Source organism: Azolla caroliniana, unplaced genomic scaffold (genome assembly GCF_043228905.1).
Source record: "Azolla caroliniana isolate FFs.n. ecotype wild unplaced genomic scaffold, voAzoCaro1.0.p SCAF_6, whole genome shotgun sequence".
NCBI classification, from domain to species: Eukaryota; Viridiplantae; Streptophyta; class Polypodiopsida; order Salviniales; family Salviniaceae; genus Azolla; species Azolla caroliniana.
In genome coordinates, this window is record NW_028230441.1 from 14,799,484 (window position 1) to 14,823,599 (window position 24,116).

Sequence of the window (24,116 nt, forward strand, 5' to 3'; positions counted from 1 at the left end):
CATCAAATCACCTCAAGTGGCTCAAGGCCTTTTACATCCGAAACAAGTTCAAGCTCCATTTGAAATCGTCGGATGGGACATTATGGGCCCCTTTCCCGAGTCACAAGAAGGGAACAAATTCATCCTCGTCATAACTGAGTACTTGACGCGTTGGGCTGAGACGACCGTTATCCCTGATTCGAAGGCTATGACCATCGCCTCCAAACTATTGGAGAAAATCATCTTCCCCCACAGTTGCCCACTCCAAATCTTGTCCGATCGAGGACCCTAGTTCAACAGCGAGCTCCTACGCCTCGTTTCTACACAATTAGGGATCTAACAATTATTCACGTCACCCTACCATCCGCAGACGAATGGATTGACGGAGCCCCTCAATTGCACCTTAAAACAACAAATCTCGGCTTACATCGATCCGCTGCACTCGACCTAGGACCGGATCTTGCCCTTCGTTACGCATGCCTACAACACAACTGTGCAAGCCTCCACCCGCATTAGCCCATTTCGGGCCCTTTACGAAAGGGACCCGCGCTTACCCCCAGAAGTGGTAGTCCCACAACCAATCACACGACTTCACTTTGACGCAGTGTCCTGGTGGTCCCACCTGCAACAACTCCAGCCCCTCCTCTGCAAAGCCATCACGAGCAACCTACACCAAGCACAGCTACGCCAAAAACGACAACACGATGCAGGCCGCGCTGACCATCAATACCACGTCGGCGACAAAGTCCTCGTCTATTTCTCCATCCGTCGTCGCGACCTCAACGAGTCGCTCATGCACCGATGGATCGGTCCCTTCGAAGTTCAAAAGCAGATACGCAACACTACATATTTACTCCGCCGTGCCTCCAACAACCGCTCTACCTTTGCCCACCAATCTCGCATGAAGCCCTTCCATCAGCTACCATCGCTCGCGCCCACGCCCACGCCCGTGTCATCCCCTCGCTTAGAACTGTCGTCCACGCCCTGTCGCGATCTGACCGCACAATAACTTTTTTTTACAAGGGGGAACTGTGGCAGTCACATGGACCACACCCAAATTAGGCCCCTACCAAGCCCCCATAATTAGAAGAGCTAATTGGGGCGGGAGAACACCCTCCACGCTAAGAGTAGTCTATAAAATGTAACTTGGAACGTAACGGAGAAGGGGCTATTCTGGAGAGCATTTCACAAATAGCTGTTTTAATAACAAACATTGATTTACGAACGAAAAACAAGAGAGAGAGAGAGAGAGAGAGAGAGAGAGAGAGAGAGAGAGAGAGAGTGCGTGTGTTTCCGAAACAACAGAAATTAACAAAGAAGAAGAGTTGGGAGGAGCAGAGGAGGAGGAGGAGCGATGGCGGGAGAGGAGGAGGAGGAGGAGGAGGAGGGGGTTCTTCTGGTGATGCGCGAGCAGAGGCGTGAGCTAAGGGAGCAACTGGAGTCGCAGAGAAAGGCGCGTGTAGAGCTCATGAGCAGCCTCCAGGAACTGGTCCCCGATTTGGTTTCCTCCCTCCATCTCTCCCTCAAAGTCGTCTCTTCCTTCAGCGGGAAGGAGAGTGAGAGCTCCCACATATTTGGAAAACATGCTCACGCTCAGCAGCAGCAGCAGCCAGCGCCGCCTCCTCTTCTTCCTCCTCCTCCTAACAGTCTGTTAGGAGGAGGAGGAGGAGGAGGAGGAGGAGGAGCATCGTCATCATCATCCCCACGAACCTCCTCTTCCGCCAAAGTAGTTGCAAAGTCTGATGGCTTATCATCAAGGTTCGGAAGTGATGCTTCTCCTTCCACTGCTGCCGCCCCTGATGGTATCCGTGGAAAGCTGGAAGAGTCAGACAAAGATATGGGGGGTCCCAATGAAACTTCCCTTGCTGCTGTCAAGAGGTTGATTGCCAGTTGCCTATTGTCTCCCTCCACAACTGTGCCTATTGATTCTGCTGGTCTTCACCGTCGTCTCCCTAAGGACCTCACTACAGCTGAAAAGAAGGCGATTAGTGAGATGAGTGGTGATAGAGGTGTCATCGTGGCTGTTGAAGCTGCTCTCCGTGCTCTTGCAGATGATAATGCTGGAGTTGAACTTGAGGAATTTACTGTTAGTGGTAAAACACGGTTGATGGTGCTAGGCTTAGATAAGAGCAGGTTAGCAAAGGAGGTACCTGTTCCGGTTATCCAGCCAAAGACAGGTGATGAACCGATGCCAAATACACCCTCTCACACACCAGGAACTGCAGGTTTGGAAATGAATGGAGCATTGTTTCCAATGTCTGGCCGGTCAAATGATGCATGGGGAGGTGGTGCAGATGTTCACATGCAACATGGGCCTCCGTTACCTTTACCTGGACCTGGAGCAACTATGTATCCTGGAGGTGGCCCAGCAATGATGGGGCCTAGAGGAGGAAGGATGATGGTGGGAATGCATGGACTTCCAGGTGGCATGGGCATGGGCATGGGCATGGGTATGGGCATGGGCATGGGCATGGGCATGGGTATGGGCATGGGCATGGGCATGAGTATGGGCATGGGCATGGGTTTTGGTAGGCCGCCTGCATCCCAAGGTCCAGTCCCAGCTGCAGCTCCACAGATGATGACAGGAAGTAAAACGAAAGGTAACAGTGAAGAAGATGTTGCAAAGGATTTGGAAGCAATGCTCGCAAAGAAGTCGTTTAAAGAGCTGCAAAAGTCAAAAACAGGAGAGGAGCTGCTTGATCTTCTTCATAGGCCAACTGCGAAGGAGACTGCAGTTGCAGAGAAGGTTTCTGGGTTTTATGTTGCTTCTTGATCTAACATTTCTTTACGCTAAGATCACTTCTTATTGCAGTTCAAAACAAAGGGAGGGTCTGTTCTAAAAGAATACTGCCCAAACCTTACGAAAGAAGATTGCAGGCGTCAGAGGAACTCTTATATAGCCTGTGAAAAGGTTCTTAACAATTATGCTCTTTTAATATGAGTCTGCTGATATTCTATCAGCTTTTTTTTCTGTAGATTGATGCCAGATCTTGGCTACTTTTTCTTCAAGACAGTGAAATCTATGTGAAAGATTTGTTCTTATTGAATGGGAAGCAATTGCTCTGATTTTTCTGGATTACTTGCAGGTTCATTTTCGGCGAATCATTGCTGTTCACACTGATGTTAATCTTGGAGATTGCTCATTTCTTGACACATGTAGGCACATGAAGGTAACGTGGATAATCCATTCATATCTATGGATATCTTTCTTGTTTAAATGGATGTGTATGTGTATATGTATATGCATATTTCATGTAACAAATGTATGTTTTTTTTTTTCTTATTAGCTCATTGATTTTACAGACTTGTAAATATGTACACTATGAGCTTGATCCAACTCCAGATGTATCAGGCTTGGTGATGGGAGCTTCTGGAATCCCACCTAGAAAGATGTTAACGAAGACCACGCGGGTCGAGTACTGTTCAGAGGTAGAGCTAGGGGAACCCCAATGGATTAATTGTGACATTCGCTCCTTCAGAATGGATATTCTTGGACAGTTTGGAGTTATCATGGCCGACCCACCATGGGATATTCACATGGAGTTACCTTATGGCACAATGGCAGATGATGAGATGAGGAACTTGAATGTGCCAGCCCTTCAAACAGATGGCCTCATCTTCCTTTGGGTTACTGGCCGAGCAATGGAGCTAGGCAGAGAATGGTATTTCTTAGCTATGATTGCTCTTTTCTTAATTATATAATGGTTTTTGGGCATTGCAGTATTTTTTAGAAGATATAAATCACATGAAGTCATAGCAAAGACATGTTGAAAAATGATAAATTGTTAAGACATCAGTTCTTGCTTGCATTTCTTATCTTTTAGAATGGGTTTCTGTGCTATCTTTTCTGTTGATAGTCTTTACCAGTGTAGAGTTCAGTGTTTTGCATGCATCTTCTGGTTGATTGTTTTTTGTCTTGTGTTGAGGCTTAGACCACATCCTTTATTTCTAAGGGATTTTCTTTTGTCTTTACAGGTGTTTGTTTATCCGTATATTTGTTTTGCTAGCCTTATCCTTTTTTATTTTGTCCATTGCGTCTTGAGATGTGATAGAAATCTTCTTTTTTGATTGACTTGACACCAATTTTTTGACACTGATGACATGAATACTCATGTCAGAATTTGTTGAATCTTAAGTGTTTAAGAGCATACAACTCTTGTATTTGGTAGTAGTCTACACCTATTTTTGGATATTAATAACATGAATAGGGATGGCATGGTTTTTGTCAAATGTTGAATATTTAAGAGTGAGTGCTCCTTAAATTGGCCTAGTATGCTTGAAAAATGAGCAAGAATCTAAAAGATTTGACACTATACACTGATTAGTGCCAAAACTTGGTTGATGGTCAATGATGTCTCTGCATGCACATCTTTGCATTAATCCAACAAGAATCAAAAGATTACAAGAACATAGTCTTTTGACTAGCCAACACAAGATCTAGGAACTCAAAGCCATTATAGTGACCATGTTACTGAAAACGTGGCATATTCAAAATCGTGTAGATTATATTATGAGTTTCAACCAGTCACCATCTATGAGTTTTCCACACAAATCCCTAGTTGAGCAAAATATGCTAAAATTTTCAGAAACCAGAATTTCTGATTTCTGTAATCAACAATCCAACACAAGCCTCCTTATTTAGGGTTGTGAAAGAACCGAAATGGTCCTAATAACTTTCTCTAAGAAATCATTAGAAACCCTAATTTCTTATTTGTTAATAACCAGCATAACACCTTTTGGACAGGCAAAAGATTGTGGGAAAGAAAGAAAGCTATATTAATGCTTTAAAATGTCAGAATGGCCTTTGAGATCAAACAAGAGGTTACATCTAATGATGTTTTCTCTTCTTTGAGAACAACGAAACACCAAAATAACTGTTAACTAAATGTAAAGTGCAAAATAATCTAGCAAGAACTAATGATTCTAAAATTTCATAGATTGAAACCTTTGTTTGTGAAAATCTTCAACATAGGCCGCTTCAAGATAGAGAGAAACATGGGAATGCAATGATTCTCAGCCCCAAGCTAGTGATGTAACTTCACCATCGTTTTGCATTGTGACAGTTGTCATTATGTTTGAAATCGTTTTGCATGAGCATGTATACTACGTCTAGTCAACACATTTTGTCATCACACCTCTTAGAGTGGGCAAACGTTACTCACATGTGTAAAAACCTAAACACATATAATTACCTTAAACCTAGTGATAATTGTTTCATGTAACTAATTGTACCCTATACCTTCTTACCTACAATATATATGAAGCTTGTGAAGCTGCACTCCATATTTTCCTTCCATGTTTTTTCTATTTTTGGATCTCTTTTTCTATTAGATATTGCGTTTGACTCAACCTTGGTTTGTACTATCATGGTAAATCTTAAATGCATAATATGTGTAGTCACTAAGAAACAGATGTTAGGAAGGGAAATGAGAAAGTCAACAGAAACATGGACAATACTAAGATTGTGCAATTGACAAGAGATTGCCCAAACCATCTTTCAAGTTGCCACATTGTCCTCAAGCTTCAAGACCAAGAGAGTTGCAATTGTCTTCTCAAGGGCTCAAAGCTTTGGTTTGTGGTCTATGAGGAAATCTTTGCTCCAACAGCAAGGTACAACCTATCTTTCAAATGAATGTCAAGTCAGCCTCCTTAAAGGTGACTTGAAAGAGGAAGTTTATGTAGAACAACCTCCAAGGTTTTGAAATTTTAGGTCGGCAAAAATGTCTACAAGTTACTCAAAGCCTTGTATGGCTTAAAGCAAGTTCCAAAAACTTGTTAAGGCAAAATTAATGCATTGTTTCTCTATGTTGGGTTATAGAATCGTTATGCTATTGACAATCTTTATGTCTTTGCCTAAGATGGTTTGTTATGCTTTTTCATATTTTATGTTGATGACCTTTTAATTGTAGGATTCCATGCTTCCAAAATACAACAACTCTATATTGACTACAAAACCACATTTTTGGTCTCATAGGTCATATTTGACCACCAAAGATGATAATAGAATCTTCTTAGATTCTTCTCTCTAGAATTTGTGAACTCTTTAAATGCCTTCTCCCTTTTCCACTTTTCCAGGATTATTCCCTCTTATTCCTTATTTGTTGTAGGGTTTAGTAGTACAAGGTGTGAGTAAAGCTGTTAATAGCAGCAACAGAACAATTGTTAGAACAAAATAGACACAACCAAGTTGTGAGAAGGCTGTTAGACAACAATAGTAAAAATGGTTGCAAAGAATAGAGACACAGCCAAAGAGTAGAGCTTGTTTTCAAGTAGCAACAAAAATAAAGTACTTACAACAGAGGCTAATATAGCCTATTTGGTAGTTAAGTGACTCTTGTATTGCCAAACATGTATAATAAACTAGGAATAAGAGGGAATATCTTGGAAAAAGTGGAAGAGGGAGAAAGCATTTAAAGAGTTGTAGATTCTAGAGAGAGAAGAATCTAGGAAGAGAGAGAATGTAGACGAGAGATAATAAAGATGAAAGAGAGTGTAGGTTTGGAGTTGCCACCCTTTGACACCTCCTCTCAGCTCTAGAACGGCGGTCCAACATTGAGCTGACGAAGGAGCTGATCAATAGCTTGCCTTGGAAGTGGCTTAGTAAATAAATCAACGACATTTTCTTGAGTAGGACAATATGTCAAGTTGATGACTTGTGATTTCTCAAATTCACGAACAAAATGGTAGTGATCTTCAATATGTTTTGTTCTATCACGAAATGTTGAGCTATATGTCAAAGCAATGACGGCTGTCAATGAAAATTGCAATAGGAGAGTCTTGCAAAATACCAATGTGACAAAACAATTGGCATCTATGATTTCCAAGAAATCAAGCCTGAACCTAACATAAAACAATAGCCAGATGTGGACCTTCTAGAATCAATATCACCTGCCCAATTAGCATTTGAGTAGCAACAAGCTCAATGTTGCCTCTTAAAGACAGACCATAGTTGGCCAATTACCTAAGAACTCGAAGAGTTGCTTGCCAATGACTTTGCCTTGGAGCACTTGAGAATGGGCTGAGAATACTCACACTATAGGACAAATCATGCGTGGTGTAAGTTAAGTGAAGAAGAGACCTTATTAACCTTCTATATTTTGTGATATTTGAGTGTGTTGGCCAATTACCTAAGAACTCGAATAGTTGCTTGCCAATGACTTTGCCTTGGAGCACTTGAGAATGGGCTGAGAATACTCACACTATAGGACAAATCGTGCGTGGTGTAAGTTAAGTGAAGAAGAGACTCAATTAACCTTTTATATTTTGTGATATTTGCAAATATGGGAGAATTGGCTTCACGAGATAGCTTTGAGTTTGGATCCATTGGATAGGAGAATTGCTTGCAATTTGACATGCGATAGGTTTCAAGGAGCTGCTTGAGATACCTATGTTGGCTAAGGAAGATACCACCATGTGATTGATAGACCTCCATAACTATGAAGTAATGGGGAAGTTCTAGATCAGTCAGTTCGAATGTGGTTTTGAGGTTAGCCCAGAGCTCCTCGATTTTAGAAGCAAGGAACCCTGCAATTAGAAGGTCATCAACATATAATATGGTCAAGCGTAACAAATTATCTTCGGAGAAGACATAGAGATTGCTGTCAACATAACAGTGCTGAAACCCAAGAGAGAAAGAAAGTATCGATTTTGTCATGCCAAGCTTTGGGAACTTGCTTTAAGCCAGGCTTTGTGTAACCTATAGACCATGTTTTTCCGCTTTGAAATCTCGAAACCAGGAGGCTATTCTACATAAACTTCCTCTTTCTAGTCACCATTAAGGAAGGCTGACATGACATCCATTTGTTGGGAACAGTAAGTGCGAGTGCACATCGAATAGAGGTGTGTACCTTGCTGTCAGAGCAAAAGTTTCCTCGTAGTCCACTCCTTCCACTTGTGAGTAGCCGTTTGCAATTAGACATGCCTTATGCTTATCCAAAGTACCATCAACATGTTACTTGGTCTTGAAAATCCATTTCAATCCAGTGACTTGCCTATTAGGGATCGACAACGTCTCGGCTCAAGCCTAAACCGTTTGGCTAAACTGGCTTAAATCAGCTTAGAGGCTCGGCTTGGTTTGAGCCTCGCCAAACTGGTTGAAACCGGTTAAGCCGTTTAGAAACTTGAGATAGAGAGAGAGAGGGAGGGAGAGTCGAGACTACACAGACGAGGAGAGAGAGAGAGAGAGGGAGACTACACAAAGGAGAGAGAGAGAGGGAGGGAGACTACACAGACGAGGAGAAAGAAAGAAAGAAAGATATATTAATGTCTTTTAAGAGGCCAAAATGGCCTATAAGACCAAATAAGAGATTACATCTTAAGTGTTGTCTCGTCTTTGAGAACAAATCAAAATAAAATAAATATTACATAGTAAATATAAAAGTAAATAATATAAAAAGAAAAGAAATGAGGGAATCTGGTTTTTGGCACACGTGAGATCCTCAAGTTAGGTATATTGTAGCTTTTGTCTTCGAAAGATCTCTAGCATAGGTCGATCCAAAATGGAAATGTCTCCGAAGCGAGGGAAGCACCTACGATGGCGGGAGATAATGGCTTTTATCTGTTGATGACAAGGGTGTTGAGGTCGTGGTCCATGGGGCTGAGGCCTACGTGCACGGCAAATTGCCATTGCCCTATCAATTGTAACCCCTTTGTTATGTCCTAGTCTGAAGCCCATTTGTGTAACCCAGGGTTGACTTCTAGCATTAGGAGTGATGGGGCTAAAGAAAGTTGTGATTGTTCTTTGTGGATGAGCTTGTGTGGCTGTATTCTTCAACAACTTTTCCCGATGTCGCTTGAGCTCTAGCAAGAAAAGTCCTAGGCATCGTTGGTCCTCATATTCCATTACCTTGCGTAGTGGGCCAAAGCCTTGTTTAAAGAGGCAATGGTATCTCCCTCTGATTTCATAAAAGACACTACAATGACAAACATAGTGTTCTTTAGATTCCACTCCTTGATGACACAATTGGCAAATTCTCTCTTCTAGAGGTAGTCGTGTATATTTGCCTACCTCAATCTGTAGCTGATGTGATGAAGTTTGCAGCTGCCCTATCACACTACGCAGGGCATAGGATAGATGTATGTTCATATAAGGTGGCCTGATGACAAATCCATCTTCCGATGTATATGTAAGAAGTGTGTCTTATAGTGGGCCATCTTTGTACCAAGTGGTATTTTGGGGCTGATCCATGTTATCTTGTTTTCCAAGTTAATAATATCAGTTCGGATCACTCTATTCTTTTCCGCTTTGGTCATATTTAGATGAGGATAGTCCACGCTATATTGGAATGGGGGTAGGGCATTTATACTCCTGCCATGTGACTCGAACCATTGATGCATTTCAGCATACCAACAATGAGTGTCTCCATTTTCAGCCAGTTGTTTTGATGACATAAGTGCCAACTTTGGGTACCTTCGTTTACGGAGCTCCCAAAGACGTTGGATAAATGTCACTGATTCGAACAACGCCTCGGTTATTATAGGTGCTGCTCCCATCTCTGCCCGGATTATATCATGGGGTACTGATGCTTTTCTCTTTATCATGCGAGCAATCATTGACACTAAAGGTCTCTCTAAATCTTTCCAATGATTTGCCTTGTTAAGACTCGGTCCCCATGTCTCTACTCCATAGAGAAGAGTTGGTGTGACAAGTGTATCAAATAACCATAGCTTAGTCCGTGGCTCTTGGAACTGCAAATGTGCACATTGTCTCTCGAGAGCACCAAGGGCTGCATATGCACAAGAAAGTCGGGCACAAGCGGCCTCCTGTAAGGAGAACCTAGGTCTTGTAAATGTTACTCCTAGGTATGTGTAGGAGCGTGTGTATTCCACCTTTTCCTCTCCCAAGAAGAATTCTGGTTTTGATCTTGTTACCCATGCTTGGGTGGTGTTAAACACCATCACTTTCGTTTTATTCATGTTGATTGATAAACCTTTGTCTGTACAAAATAGTTTTAAGGCATTTAGATGTCTTTGTAGTTCCTCCGGAGAGTCGGAAATCAGCACAATATCATCAGCATATAGTAATATTTGTATAGCTATACGTGCTAGGTGTGCTCCGGAACCCCCAAATCTCTCTATGTACTGTGATACCTCATCTATATAGAGACCAAAGAGTGTGGGGGATAGTGGGCATCCTTGCTTCACGCCAATTGTGCTAGCCACCGCTCTGACAAGCCCTTAGAAGACCACACTTTTCATGACACAGATTCATAGAGTGCATAGATTCCCCATTGCATATCTATAGGAACACCAAGGGCTTCTAGCCGTTGCATAAGCTGAGCACGTGGCATAATGTCAAAGGCTTTTCGGAAATCCACAAAGCAGCAATAAATCCTCTTATTGTGGGCTTTGCCCTCCTCAATAAGGCCTTGGAGGGTGAATATGTGATCCAAAGTTGTGAACCCCTTCCGAAAGCTTGTTTGTCCAATTGAACGGCAGCCATTTTGCTCTGCCCATATACTCAATTCTGATTTTAGAATCGAGCCATATAGTTTAACCAAGTAATGGCCAATCATTGTCCTATAGTTGCTTGGCATCTTGGGGTCTCCACTCTTGAGGATTGGCACAATGGTATGTTGAGTCCATCTAGTAGGAAAACCTTCACACATGGCTCTATTAAAGATGTGTGCTAGCAATGGGAGCAAGGTGTCACGGGCATAGATAAAGTGCTCACCCACCAATCCATCATGATCTTGGGCCTTCCCAAATTGTAGCCGATCAATGGCATTTCTTACATTTTGTGGTGTAAAGAGGGTTGATTCATGTGGGCATGAGGCATTTGGGTGGGGAAGAGGAGGTTGCCCCGGGATATCATATAGAACCGTTGTGTATTCTTGCCACACCTGAGGTGAGGTCAGTTGTGTGGTGGGTTGCCTCATTAAACATTTTCCATGCTCGTTTACTCTCTTGTCCTAGAAACAAGCAATACAAATGGTCTTCAAATTTAGCCAAATACAATCTCTTCTTCCTCCTCACGAGGTGTTGGAAGGTTGCTCTCGCTTGGTTGTGTGTATAAATGCCCCGAGTTACATCACGCTGCAAGCATCTCCTTGTATCACAACATTCCTCATCATACCAACTATTTTGTATTACTCTACCGAGTTTGGGGGGATTGGCCGTTGTGTGAGGGAAGGCATTTGTGGCTACTTTATGCAATGATTTGGATAAACCTTGGGTAAGTTCTTCAAGGGGTGCGAAAGGATCCAAATCTAGCATGCCATTGTATACACCACCACTATACATATCAATTGTGTCGCGAGTGAATAGATACTTAGCCAACCCACTCTCTTTAGCATATACATCCTTTGTGCATCCATCCTTTACCTCAAAGCGTAGATATGCATGATCAGCTGCCAAGCCAATAGGTCTTCCCGATATAGTGAACACAGAGAAGGAGAGAGAGAGAGAGAGAGAGAGAGAGAGAGAGAGAGAGAGAGAGAGAGAGAGAGAGAGAGAGAGAGAGAGATATTATATTATCGTCTTCGGAGGTCAAATATGACCTGTAAGACCAAAAATATTACATTTCATGTGAAACGTGTGAAGGTGAGTAGCGACTCTCGATGTTCAAGAACTTTACCAATGAATGTTGCAATCGAGAGTGCACATCGTGGTTGTGAGAGAAATCGTGCAAGGATTGGGCTTGATCAAAGAGATGTGGAAAGCATGGTCGAATATGATCAAAGGCAGAGCATTGTATCAAAGTGTGATACTCAGACTCTCGAACTTGTTTAGGGCAAAGTGTGCATAGTTGGCCGCTCTCATCACTTGTGCCCCAACGCCCCGTCTTAAATCTCAATGCGTGCGAGCTAAGTCGTATGGAAGCAATGGTTCGAATGGTAGATATCGGGATGGGCTCTAACATGTATCTATGTGTACGGCTTCCCCGTTCCGCGAAGAATATGGTTTTGTAGTTAGGTGCAACATTTGTAGTATAATGTGTGAAGTGTGAGCCACCACATTTGTCCCATGTCATGATACATTGGTGTTGCAAAAAGGCCTCATTTACAGAGGAATCTAGTGACGCATCATGAAGCAAGTGTCTTGTATCCCTCTACCAAACCATTTTTCTAAATCTTGTATCCAACCGGAACACAAAATTTTGCTTTTATGCGTCTTTTGGATCTTTTTGCTTGCTTCCCATGCAATTCTAGGAAGTCGATGTGAGGGGCTTTAGGGTTTCCAAATTGTTTGACAAGTCGGTTTTCAAGCCGTTTCTCAAACCGGTTTAGGATCGGTTTGGTTTGGTTTGGTTCAGGTTTCAGAACCCCAAAACGGTTTAGGCTTAGATCCAAGCCAAACCGGCCAAGCCTAAATCAAACCATTGCCGATCCCTATTGCCTATGTTGAGGTCGAGGAACCAACTCTCATGTATGATTCCGCTCAATGGAATTAAGTTCGACTTCCATTGTTGGTTTCGACTTTGGAAGAACAAGGACCTTTTTTGTTGTAGTGGGTTCTTGTGATTGCACAACAATGCACAATAAGGCAAAGTTGCATGAGTGAAGAGGCCGTTGTGAACCATATGTATACTCATGAAGTTTACAATTGGAGAGATGGGAATCATGAATGGTGGCTTGAAGCCACTTGGGAAGTGGTGGAACTTGGTGTGTAGAGGGAGGGGAAACGATTGGAGTTGAGGGAGAGGTTTGAATTGTTCGCAATGTTAGAAGTTTAGTAGGTGTGAGAGGAGATGGGGGGCTTAAAGGTGAGACATCTTCGTTTGAAATTGGAGATTCGAAAGCAGCGGGGATTCCAATTGTGAACTCAGGTGAAAGCCTAGAGTCATCCAACTTAGGCTCCACAAAATGAACATCCCTAGAGATGACTAGGGACTTTGATTCTAAATTCCATAACTTGTAGGCTTTAGATTGTGCACTATAACCAAGAAATTTGCATTTCTTGGTTTTGGACTCAAATTTAGTCCTTTTATGATTTGAAATGTGAACATAAGCATCACAACCAAGGACTTTAAAATGAGAAACTGAGGGCATTACAATTGTAAATGCTTCTGTAGGGGTCATTGCAACAACTGATTTTGTTGGGCAGCAGTTGATGATGTAGATTGTTGTGTTGACAGCTTCACCCCAAAACGAGAGAGGAAGATCAGATTGAGATAGCATTGTGCGAGCCATCTCTTGGACTGTTTGGTTCTTCCTTTCCACAACACCATTTTGTTGAGGAGTATTGGGTGTAGAAAATTGGTGAGCAATGACTCGTTGAGAGCAAAAATGATGGAAAGCTTTGGAGATAAACTCTCCACCATTGTCAGACTTGATCTTTCAAACTTTCTTTGATGTATCATTCTCGACAAGAGCTACCCATTCTTGAAATTTGGTGATGGCTTGAGATTTCTCTACAAGAAAATAAACCCAAACCTTACGGGAGAAATCATCAATGATAAGCATGCAGTAGCGTGCACCACCAAGAGTAGTGGTTTTCATGGGACCACAAAGATCCATGTGCACTAACTCCAAGATAGATGTTGCACGGTGAGTGGCTTGATGATGGAAAGGCTCTCAATGTTGCTTGCCATGAAGACAAACAACACATGGGGTATTGGAAGTTTTGAAAATAGGAAGACCCTCAACTAGATATGAAGAGGAGAACTTTTGAAGAGAATCGTAATTGAGCTGACCAAACCTAGCATGCCACAATGTGGGATCTTCTTGTTCCACCAACACATGAGAGCCTTGAAAAAGATGAAGAAGAGGAGATTTGGATTTTTCCAAGGGGCTGTGGAAACTTTTCAGGCAGTATAAACCCCCTTCTTGTGTGCCACTAGCTACAATTTGTAGGCTGTTGGTGTCAATGACTTGAGCTACCAAAGTTGACTCCATAAACTTCCTTAGTGATTCGGTAGATCGAAAGTAAGTTGGCAAAGATGCGAGGCACATGTAGGACATCTTGAAGAACGACATATTCGTCATTTGAAGAAGCCTCAATGCTTGAGGCATCTCCTATGGAGATTTGGGAAGAGCATGGCTTCTCATCATGTAAAAGGATTTGTCATAAGTCATGTGTGCAGTGGCACCATTGTCTACTAACCACTCATCAATGGTTGAGCTAGTTGTTCCAGCCAAATGTGAAGAATGTTCATCAATGCCAAGGAAAATTGTTTCTTTGGCTGAGTGGGCTGAGTTTGATATTGGTGTAGGCTGACTTTTCGTAGAAGAAGATTTCTTGGCATTGCCTCTTTTCTTTTTTTGACAGTCGGGCTGAATGTGACCTTTGTAGCCACATTAATGACAAGTGAGCTCCTGTAGGCTGGGTTATTTGGTGGTCTGACTACCATTGACGCCATTCCATAGACGATGGTACTGTAGCAAGGTCTTTATCTATAGTTCCCAATCCAAGTAATTGTTCCCATCCAAGATGCACTCTTTGGGGAGTTGGGGAATGGTTGATGAAACAATGCTAACATGTGAGGCCATGGATATCCTCCTCTTGAGCTACAACTGAACAATTTACAGCAGCTGTAAGTAGATTTTCAGGTCTTTCTACTCCTCCCTAGATGATAGGCGAGGCTCAGATGAGGGGAAGAAAAAGAACCTCCATTGTAGGTTGGGAGGGTGGCTGCTAAGAGAACCTCATCTATAGGGTTGGGGGTTTAGGGTGGGGGGATGGAATAAAAGAAGATAGGTTTGTGTGCTCTCTAACAAAAAATCAAGCTGAGGCTATGGAGACCTCACTACTCTGATACTATGTGAGAAGCTATTAATAGCAGCAGTGGAACAGTTGTTAGAACAAAATAGACACAGCCAACCTATGAGAAAATTGTTAGACAACAGTGGCAAAAATGGTTGCAAAGAGTAAAGACAGCCAAAGAGTAGAGCTTGTTTTCAAGTAGCAGCAAAAATAAAGTACTTACAATAGAGGCTGGTGTAGCCTATTTATACAAAATTAGGGAATGTGGATGAAATGGTTGTTTGGTAGATAAGTGACTCTTGTACTACCAAACAGGTACAATAAACTAGGAATAAGAGGGAATATCTTTGAAAAAGTGGAAGAGAAGGCATTTAAAGCATTGTAGATTCTAGAGCCAGAAGGCATATAAAGAGTTACAGATTCTAGAGAGAGAAGAATCTAGGAAGAGAGAGAATGTAGAATAGAGATGATAAAGATGAAAGAGAGTGCAGGTCTAGAGCTGCCACCCTCCAACACAAGGTTCACTTAACTACCAAACACTACCAGCCTCTTTTGTAAGAACTTTATTTTTTGCTGCTACTTACAACAAGCACTGCTCTTTGGACGTGTCTCTATTTTTTGCAACTATTTTGCTACTGCTATCTAACAGCCCTGTCAGAGATTGGCTGTCTCGATCTTTTCTTCGAACTGTTTCGCTGTTGCTATCAGCAGCTTTTCTCATGTGATATGCCTTACTCTGAGTGAAGCCTTCTGAGAGCATGAAAGAGTCAAATTTCTTATACCATAGATGAGGGGCTTATTTCAGCCCATTAAGGTTGCGTCAAAGTTTACAAACTACATGCTCTTTTCCTGGAATCGTGAACCTGTCAGGTTGCAACATGTAAACATCCTCATCTAGGATTCCATGAAGGAAAGCCGTCAATCATTTGATATAACTCCAAATGCAAAAGGGTTAAGATAATGGAAAGTGTCATAAGTGTAGCAATTTTGACTAGTGGAGCAAAAAACTCCAGAAAAACAGTTCTTGAAATCTCTACTTGTTCATCACCTTGAGATGTTACTCTTAAGTCGATGGTTGGCTGTTGCTGAAATTTCACTCTTTTTCTTGATTCCAATGAGGTACAATTGGTTTTGAGCAATTTTGCTTCATATAATACAACTTCACGACTTCTGATTACTTTTTGGAGTTGCAATCATTATATTCTGTTACCCATCTCGGCTTCAACACCGAATCCCAAAAGGATGCCTTTGATAGATTTTGCATCGAGCTGTTTCTTGACTCTGCTTAACATGGACGAAAGCTTCACCGCTGAAGATGCATAGATGATCACATGAGGAGGATTTGCTAGACCAAATCTTCTCCGGTATGCCACATTCGAGTGAATTGTGTGCGGGTTGATTAATAATAAGCACTTCAATTTGTAAAGCCTCTTCCAAAATGCAGGAGGGAGGCTAGTTGTGCTCAACATACATTGAACCTTTTCACAATGTCCTATGGTATCGTTCAGCCACACCATTAGATGTTGGATTGTATAGAGCTGTACGTCCTCCTTTAATTCTGTTTTGACAAAGAAAAATTTAAATCAACTGCTAATGTACTCTCCTCCATCCTTTGTCCTCAATCATTTCAGTTTCAAACCTATTTGAGTAGTAACAAATGCATGAAAGTTTCTAAAGCTAGCAAACACTTGAGTGCTATCATTTACCCGCACTCTCGCCTCAGTTCCTCGTCACGTGGCTCATCACGACCACGGCTACGACGTTCCCTTTCCTCTTCGGAGTCTCTCTTGTTGTCTCTGTAGCGGCGCCCCTCCTCAAGGAACCCCTCACGACGTCGCTCGCGCCTCTCGTCATCGCACTCCCCCTCTCGGCGTCGATCGCGCCTCTCCTCGTCAATGTCTCCCTCACGATGTCGATCGCGTCGCTCCTCTTCACGGTCCCGCCCTACAGACCTAGCATTGGCCGCGGTACACGCGGCGAGCATGATCACGGCCATGAGGAATACGGAAGTAAGCTTTCCCATTGCGATTATCCTTATGATCCCGGTGCTTGTCTCCTGATGGATTGATTGTATTGACATTGCTCCCTCCACCTTTAATATATACACATGGCCATGCAATCAGAGCACATGCATGTCACTCACTACTCCCATTACCATAATGTGTGTGTCCTGCGTACAACTCTTGCCCAAGACCCATACCAACTAGTCCACCCTCCCACACGTCTAGGCTAGTCCTAGGTGTCGTATTGTCACTAGACAATCTGGGCGCAACCTGTAGCGGGTTCTCCTCGCGCGAGAACTTGTCGAGCAACATAACATTTATACATACATAGGTAAATGTGCGCACTCACACGTGCGCGTAGGGGTGTGCGGGCACGTGCACATTAAACTAGAACGCGCTAGTGCCGAGACACTAAGCACGTGGAGGCTACTGCGGGACGAGTAGTGGCTCCCGAGTGTGCTACATCGATGAACGTAGATAGACTGGTGTCCGTACTCGCTCGTTCGGAAGAGGGGTTGGTAACAACGACGACAAGGAAAGCTAACCGGACTACCACACTAGGAGTGTCCTATCGGGCAAGTGTGGAAGCAAGTTCACATTCGCCGCGTGTACAAGTTGACCTTAGCTGTTGCCGTGGCGTGTGCGGTATGGGTGTTCTGCTTTGATGTTTTTTTTCCGTTTGGGTGGTTTGCGGTCCCTATAGGCAAATTCTATACGTTGGTGCTCGTGTTTACGTTCGTGTTGGAGGGACGTTGGTGCTCGTGTTTACGTTCGTGTGGGTGTAATGCGCGATTGGGGAGACGCACTTGTTCGTAAACACTTACGAGAAATTAGAGAGAGACCACGAGAATAATTTGAACAAGGTTTATGTACTATTTAGAAGCGACGAATACAAGCACGAGGGCGAAGATCACAATGTTGGAGTAGGCGGGAGGCGGCGACGCCTAGAGCTCTTTCCTCGTCATTGGCCTTGAATTGGCGATGTTGTTGACGTTCGTCCTCTTGTCGTCGAGACATGCGGTGGCGACGTTCGTCACCCTCTCGTCGCTCACGGCTGCTATCTCTCTCGCGCTCCTCGTCCTCTTCCTCCCAGCTACGGTGTTCCCTTGATTGTTGGCCATGGCGTCGGCCTTCATCATTGCGTCGTTCCTCCTCGTCAGCATACAAGGCATCACGTAGGCGATCACATCGATCTTCGGCGGGGATTCGTTCGACGTATGCCCAACACTTTCTGGAGTAATCATCAATGAAATTTGTGAAATGCAAGGAGGCCGGGGTAACGAGTCTTGTAATGAATCGACCAGGAAGAGCTCGACCTGAGCAACAATAGTGTACCTCTCTTGCTACCCTAGGTAATGAGTCTTGTACAACATACAAACTTCCAATCATGTTGTCCCAGCGACAACAAGCTCTTTTTGATCCTTGGAACAAAACAAACTTGGTCTAATGCCAGCTCTTGACCATTCTCCATGACCACTCTAACAATGCCAAACCCTTTGATGTTGTGAGCATGGTTATTGCCAAGGTAAACATTCCCAAAGTTACCTGCAGAAAATGAAAGAAAGCACTCCCTAGGATTGAAATCAAAAGAAGTCGCCACAATTATCCATGTCTGAATAACAGAATCTTGTATTGTTAACAATGCATTTAGGATATCAATAATTCAGATCTCTGCAGCACACAATATGTTCTTAGTCAAGAATCTCCTCAATGACAACTCTAGAGGCAACATTTTCTGGCTCCCTCCCTCTCTTTTCAGTTGGTTGTTCACATCATATTCTTCTCTGTTGTGTCTTTATAATTCTTCCTCTGTCTTTCAAGATCTTGTTTGTAAAATCTACAATCAGGCTATTTATGCTCTTAATAGCCACATTGAAAGCAAGTGATTTCTGTCCCCTTTTGCTTCTAGACCTTTTCATTGATGCATCCTTTGTTGCAGCTCTCCCTCTGTTATGTTGGAAGGACTACAAGGCCCCCCACTTACTTTTCGACGAATTTCTTCATTAAGAATTGCTTAAATGTAGGACTTGCACTATTTGGGAGTGAGAATACAAGAGCCTCCCATGTTTCAGGCAATGTACATGGTAGGAGTGCACACACGCGTACATAGAATGTGGTCTTAGACAAAGATCTTTAAATGCGGATGGGAAAGCTAAGTCATTGCCTCATAAATACCTATTTAGTGTTGAGTGGGAATCTTCGCTGAGGATCATTCAGTGTACAAAATATTCTTTCAGAAGTTGTACAGTTCTGAAAACGAGAATGTAAAACTCGTAAAAAAAATCAGAAAATAGTAAATTATAGGAAAATCTTTTCTAGTTTATTTGGAGAAACCTAAGGGTCTTTAATCCCAACGCATGATTATGTATGATTGATGAACATGTGTACAAAAGATTATTTTCTTTAAGGTAAGGTATGAAAACCAGAATTTTGTTTTTGTCTTTCTCTTGTCTTCTTTTTGACAAACTTGATTGAAACTTGAAAGGTTGATCATCTGTACTTTCTATACAATTGATTTGATTCTTTCCATGTCTGTACCATATTCTTCCTTATTGAGTTTTAATAAAAGCATATTATAAAGGAAAGTGTATGTGTAAAATATTTGCGACTAGAGGGCCGCAACATCAAAATAAGATGAAGAAATTGATTGTTATAAAACAGTCGCAATGTTCAAATTTCAAAGAATTGTCAAGCTGCCGTTTTCTGTGTCATGGTGAAGGAGACTGGACCTTAGCAATTTTAAAATTCCAAATTCCAAGGTGTAGCCTTGATATTGCATTGCAGTCACATTATATGGCATGTATCCATGTCCACACAGCCAGTTTGACCAACATTATGTGTTCCAAAAGCCCTAAGTCTAATTATAAAACCAATTTGTTTCTCTTATTTTGTGTCTATTCACAATGAATGGAGCTGTTTAGGCAGTTGCAGGATATGTTATCGCTCTACTGACATCAGTATGTTTTCTCATTGTCACGTAAACTGGACAATTTAAAATAGCTCTATAGTTTATGGTAACTTGATATTTTGCATCTGTTCTTGCAACACCAAACAATACAGAAATTTGAACTCTGTCAACATTTGTTTCTGGCAGTCTTGAACTTTGGGGTTATCGACGTGTTGAAGAGGTAATTTGGGTTAAAACAAACCAACTGCAGAGAATTATTCGAACTGGACGAACTGGGCATTGGTTGAACCATAGTAAGGAACATTGCTTAGTTGGCATTAAAGGTCAGCCAGAGGTTAATCGTAACATTGATACTGATGTCTTGGTTGCTGAGGTTCGTGAAACAAGTCGCAAGCCTGATGAGGTGAACATGCTCGACTCAAAATGGCTTTTTTTCTGAATTTTTATGCAACCATCAGTATGATGTTTTCTTTCTGTGGTTAATCTTTTAAGTGATCAGAGAAGGTTTTTTTTGTTTTTTGGGAGTTGATTATGTAATAACTGGAAATGTTACTTGGTTGACTGGAGTCATTAATAATCATCGCTGTTTTCCAAATAGTATTCTTTGGGAGTGAGCAGCCATACACTGGCAGTACCAAAGATATATACTTTATAGAACGTGGATAGTTTAGAATTTAGTGACACTATATTTCAGTTTTTTTAAAGATACTCTCATTCTGGATGTGCTGGCTCTTTTTTTACCTATGCTACTTGTGAGCAATGATCGTCTTGCTCTTCATTGGCTGGATTGGATATTGTCATTTTGTTTTCTTGTACGACTGTATGTTGTTTTCGTGCACCCCTCTCCGCCTCCTGTTGCTCACACATGTGTTAGTGATGTTTCTAATTTCACATTTATCTTTTAACAACTAGTGTTGCATTTTTAGCTCACATAGATAATGACCGAATTTTCCAATTCGGTATTAATGCATGTCGGGCACCTTTATGGATTTTGGCATGGGCTAATTTTATTGTAATCCAAAAACTTATGACCAGAATAATTTCATATTTGTAGATGTATCCAATGCTGGAGAGGATTAGCCCCCGAACTCGAAAATTGGAGTTGTTTGCCCGAATGCATAACACGCATGCAGGGTACTTACAAGCTTCATCTGTTTCCAGTACGAAGTGTATTTTATTTTTGTTTGGGACTTTAATTAAAATTTGTCTTCCTTGATTAGGTGGATTTCCCTTGGAAACCAACTCAATGGAGTTCGTCTGGTGGACGAAGGTTTGAGAGCAAGGTTTAAGGCAGCCTATCCGGATGTTGAAGTTCAGCCTCCTGATCCCCCTACGAAAGCTGATCTTGAGCTATGCATGATCGCCCCTGGGATACCAGAGACCTCTCCTGGAAGGGTAACCGACAACAGTGAGAGTACCATTCCTAAAGATTTGCAGTGAATGGCGCAAATCAAGTTCATCGCATACAATTTAATGCTAGTATGCTTGTGTAAACACTCATGTAAGTCTGATGAGTGAGTTCACAATCTAATTTACTAGTGTTTATTTTGTTAAACTGCGGTGAAGAACTAATTTAGGTGGTGGTGTTGGTAATATCACTTCTATAGATAGTAGCTGTATTTCAAAAGACAAGCATAGGAATAGTTTGTTTATTTCTGTCATGTTTCCAATCTGTGTGAAAAGATTTGGTTAGAACTAATTATTGATGACATACTAAGAAGCCCAGCTAATCACCACCACTGAATGGTTATTGGGGCTCCTCTTGAAAAGTTGGCATATTTAGTTTTTGGAACCTACACTGCAATTACAAATCTTTTCAAAATGTACTGTATTTAACATTAAAGAATTGTCTTGTTAATATCATATCAATATCACAATTTGACATAGGAATGAACCAATCAGTTCCAAATACTCGTCACAACCTATTATGATCATTAATTGTGCTTATGTTCAAGATTATTTATAGGAAATGGAAACTCAAATTGTAGGCTGCTGCTCTTAGTGAGGAGTGCAAAGCTTTTCACTACCTCCACAAGTGTATCAATTCATTTTTGGTAGCTACAACCGAAGGAACACCAAGCGTCTTTATACGTAGTCAGAAAAACATGTTTCCTAATGGTGGATATCTTGTTGGATCATGGTACTTCTAGAAATCTATTTGAAGTAATCATTATTGCCATACCAGTGGTGCATATTTGTGAATATGAGTGTGGAAACTTGTACTTGCTGGTTGAGGAATAAGGACTGATTTCTTATTGAGGTGATTTCTTATGTGATGTATAGATGAGATGATATTGTGCAGCATTATTGCTCAAGTAAATTAAACATTCCTTAAAACCCAAAAGGATTGAAGTTGTAACATCACATTTTAAATTTGAAGTATGCGAGAAATAGTTTTCTATACAAACACTAACAAAACAATTCTCACTATGAGTACTAAGGAGAAAATCTCCTTAGTAGTACTCTGGTGCAGCATATTGAAATCATTGCATTTCGGATTTGAGTTGGATGACATGTACCAAATACACTAACAACCAATCCATTGAATGGAAAACAGTATCCATTGAATGACATTCATCGAAGGGAAATGTAAGCCAAGGTAGATACTTGGGAATGAATTATGGGAAGGTAAAGTCAAAAAGACCCAATGCTTGATTAGCACCATTGGTGTAAAACACAGTTGATCCTTATCATCGAGTCTTTTTGGGATCTACGTTGATGAGATTACTGATTTTATTGCTTGGAAGGGAGGCAACGGAGTAGTCTTAGGTGGTACACAAGTCAATCTCTTATTTTATGTAGACGATATAACTTTACTATTTTGAGTCTAAACACGACCTATAGAGGCAGCTTAATGCCACGAGGACTTTTGCACACAGAAGATTGGTAGTGAATTTAGGGAAAACTAAAGTCTTTATCTTCCACACATCTCCTTGAATTAGGACTAAATGTCACCTAACACTCTCATAGACTAGTTGAGGTTGTTGGATCATATGTATATCATGGAGTCACTTTCAATGCATGCTCAGGTAAATTTTCAATGACATAACTAGCAAAAGCCGGATAGCAACAGAATATAGACATAGGTTGAATGGAAACCTTACACGGGAGAGACAGAGAGACCAGAATAGTAAACTCAATTCTAAATGATAATAATACTCAGTCCATACAAGTGTCCTACATAACACTTTTTATACAAGTCCTTAAAAGGACTGATAAAACTTACAAGTACTTCAATGCTCATATGAGCGACTGCCACTAACTCCAAGGAATCTGCCTATGTACTAGGATAGATTTGTAGGCCTCTAACGGCCTACCGGTTACAATTTGATCTGGCCCTTGGTTCTGGATACCGATCCGAACATTGATTCGGCTCTGGCTTATTTAGTCGACTCGGATCCGGTTGAGCTTGTTCGCTCAACACTCCCCCTCAAGCTCAACTTGAGGTCGGATCGCAGTGTCCGTGTCTGCCAGTCCTCTTCTCCGGTTCCACCTGGCGTCTTCTCGCCTAGGTCGCACTCCACGTCTAGTCCGGTTATGCTCCAAGCTCCTAGGGCTTTGGTGAAGATGTCGGTTGTTTGAAGAATCATGTTGATATGTTGAAGGTCGACATCTCCAACCTGAATGCGCTCTCAGATGAAGTGATAGTGCACATCGATATGCTTCGTGCGCTCGTGGAACACCGTGTTCCAAGCTTGATAAATATTGCTCATGGTACCGTAGTAAAGGGGAGTCAAGTCCTTGATGGGAACACCCAGCTCCTTCAAAATCCTCTTAAACCATACAACTTCACATGTAGCCACAATCGCACCCCTGTATTCGGCCTTTATGCATGAAAGTGCAACAGTTGGCTGCTTCTTGCTACTCTAGGATATTGCTCTACTGCCGAGCGAGAAGACGAATCCTGAGGTCGATCGTCGGTCAGCTCTATATCCGGTCCAGTCGGGGTTTGTGCACCCCTCGAGTCGAATTGGTGTGGCTGATTTGTAGAGAATGCCACAATCCATTCTGCCGCTCACGTATCATAACACTCGCTTAGCACAATCCAAGTGAATATCACGTGGTGTCACGAACGAGTAGACGAGTCTAAATACTGAGAGAGAGAGAGAGAGAGAGAGAGAGTCCATGGAAACTTCTAGGGAGTGCATGAAGATGCATTCTCTAGAAGTTTCTTGAACGTTCTAGTGATTAACCTACAATGTAATAAGTTGAATCTTATACAATACAATAATGCATAGATGAATGTAGCTCAACTGGTAAGGTTGCCCAATAAGACCAAGAGGTCATGGGTCGTGTCCATGACACGTGGCTTTTATATGAATTGGCTAAGGAGACCGACCGAGTAGCTGAGGTCGGGACGAGTGATTGTGAGATAGACGAGGCTCCTGATCAGTTGTTGATACTGAGTCGGCTCACACTATGTGGTGCCAGAGTCAACATCTAGTTTGAGGTTTCGTCCACAAGGGTTGCTACAGATTTGCACTCAGTCATCTCGAACTTGTATAACAAGTTGAGGATGTAGTGCCGTTGAGAGATCATAATGCCCGTTGGAGTCTGAATTACCTCCATAACAAGGAAGTAAT

General features: G+C 42.0%; 1 protein-coding gene across 2 annotated transcripts; it reads left to right on the forward strand.

Moving 5' to 3' along the window:
• Positions 1 to 1,309: 1,309 nt before the first annotated feature.
• MTA (mRNAadenosine methylase) lies at positions 1,310 to 21,361 on the forward strand. Of its 2 annotated transcripts, XM_087321190.1 has the most exons (7): positions 1,310 to 2,725; positions 2,792 to 2,890; positions 3,066 to 3,149; positions 3,283 to 3,641; positions 19,720 to 19,936; positions 20,588 to 20,667; positions 20,754 to 21,361. In XM_087321190.1, exons 1-7 carry the CDS (start codon positions 1,334 to 1,336, stop codon positions 20,971 to 20,973), a joined length of 2,451 nt encoding a protein of 816 aa, XP_087177316.1. In that variant the 5' UTR covers positions 1,310 to 1,333; the 3' UTR covers positions 20,974 to 21,361. The 2 variants fall into 2 exon arrangements, with proteins under 2 accessions (XP_087177316.1, XP_087177317.1); XM_087321191.1 differs by lacking the exons at positions 19,720 to 19,936; positions 20,588 to 20,667; positions 20,754 to 21,361 and adding an exon at positions 18,565 to 18,703.
• Positions 21,362 to 24,116: the final 2,755 nt, after the last annotated feature.

Coding starts and splice junctions, on each gene's coding strand:
- MTA (XM_087321190.1), top strand. CDS start 1,334: ATGGCGGGAGAGGAGGAGGAGGAGGAGGAGGAGGGGGTTCTTCTGGTG. Junction 2,726..2,791: donor AGACTGCAGTTGCAGAGAAG/GTTTCTGGGTTT, acceptor TTCTTATTGCAG/TTCAAAACAAAGGGAGGGTC. Junction 19,937..20,587: donor CAAGTCGCAAGCCTGATGAG/GTGAACATGCTC, acceptor TCATATTTGTAG/ATGTATCCAATGCTGGAGAG.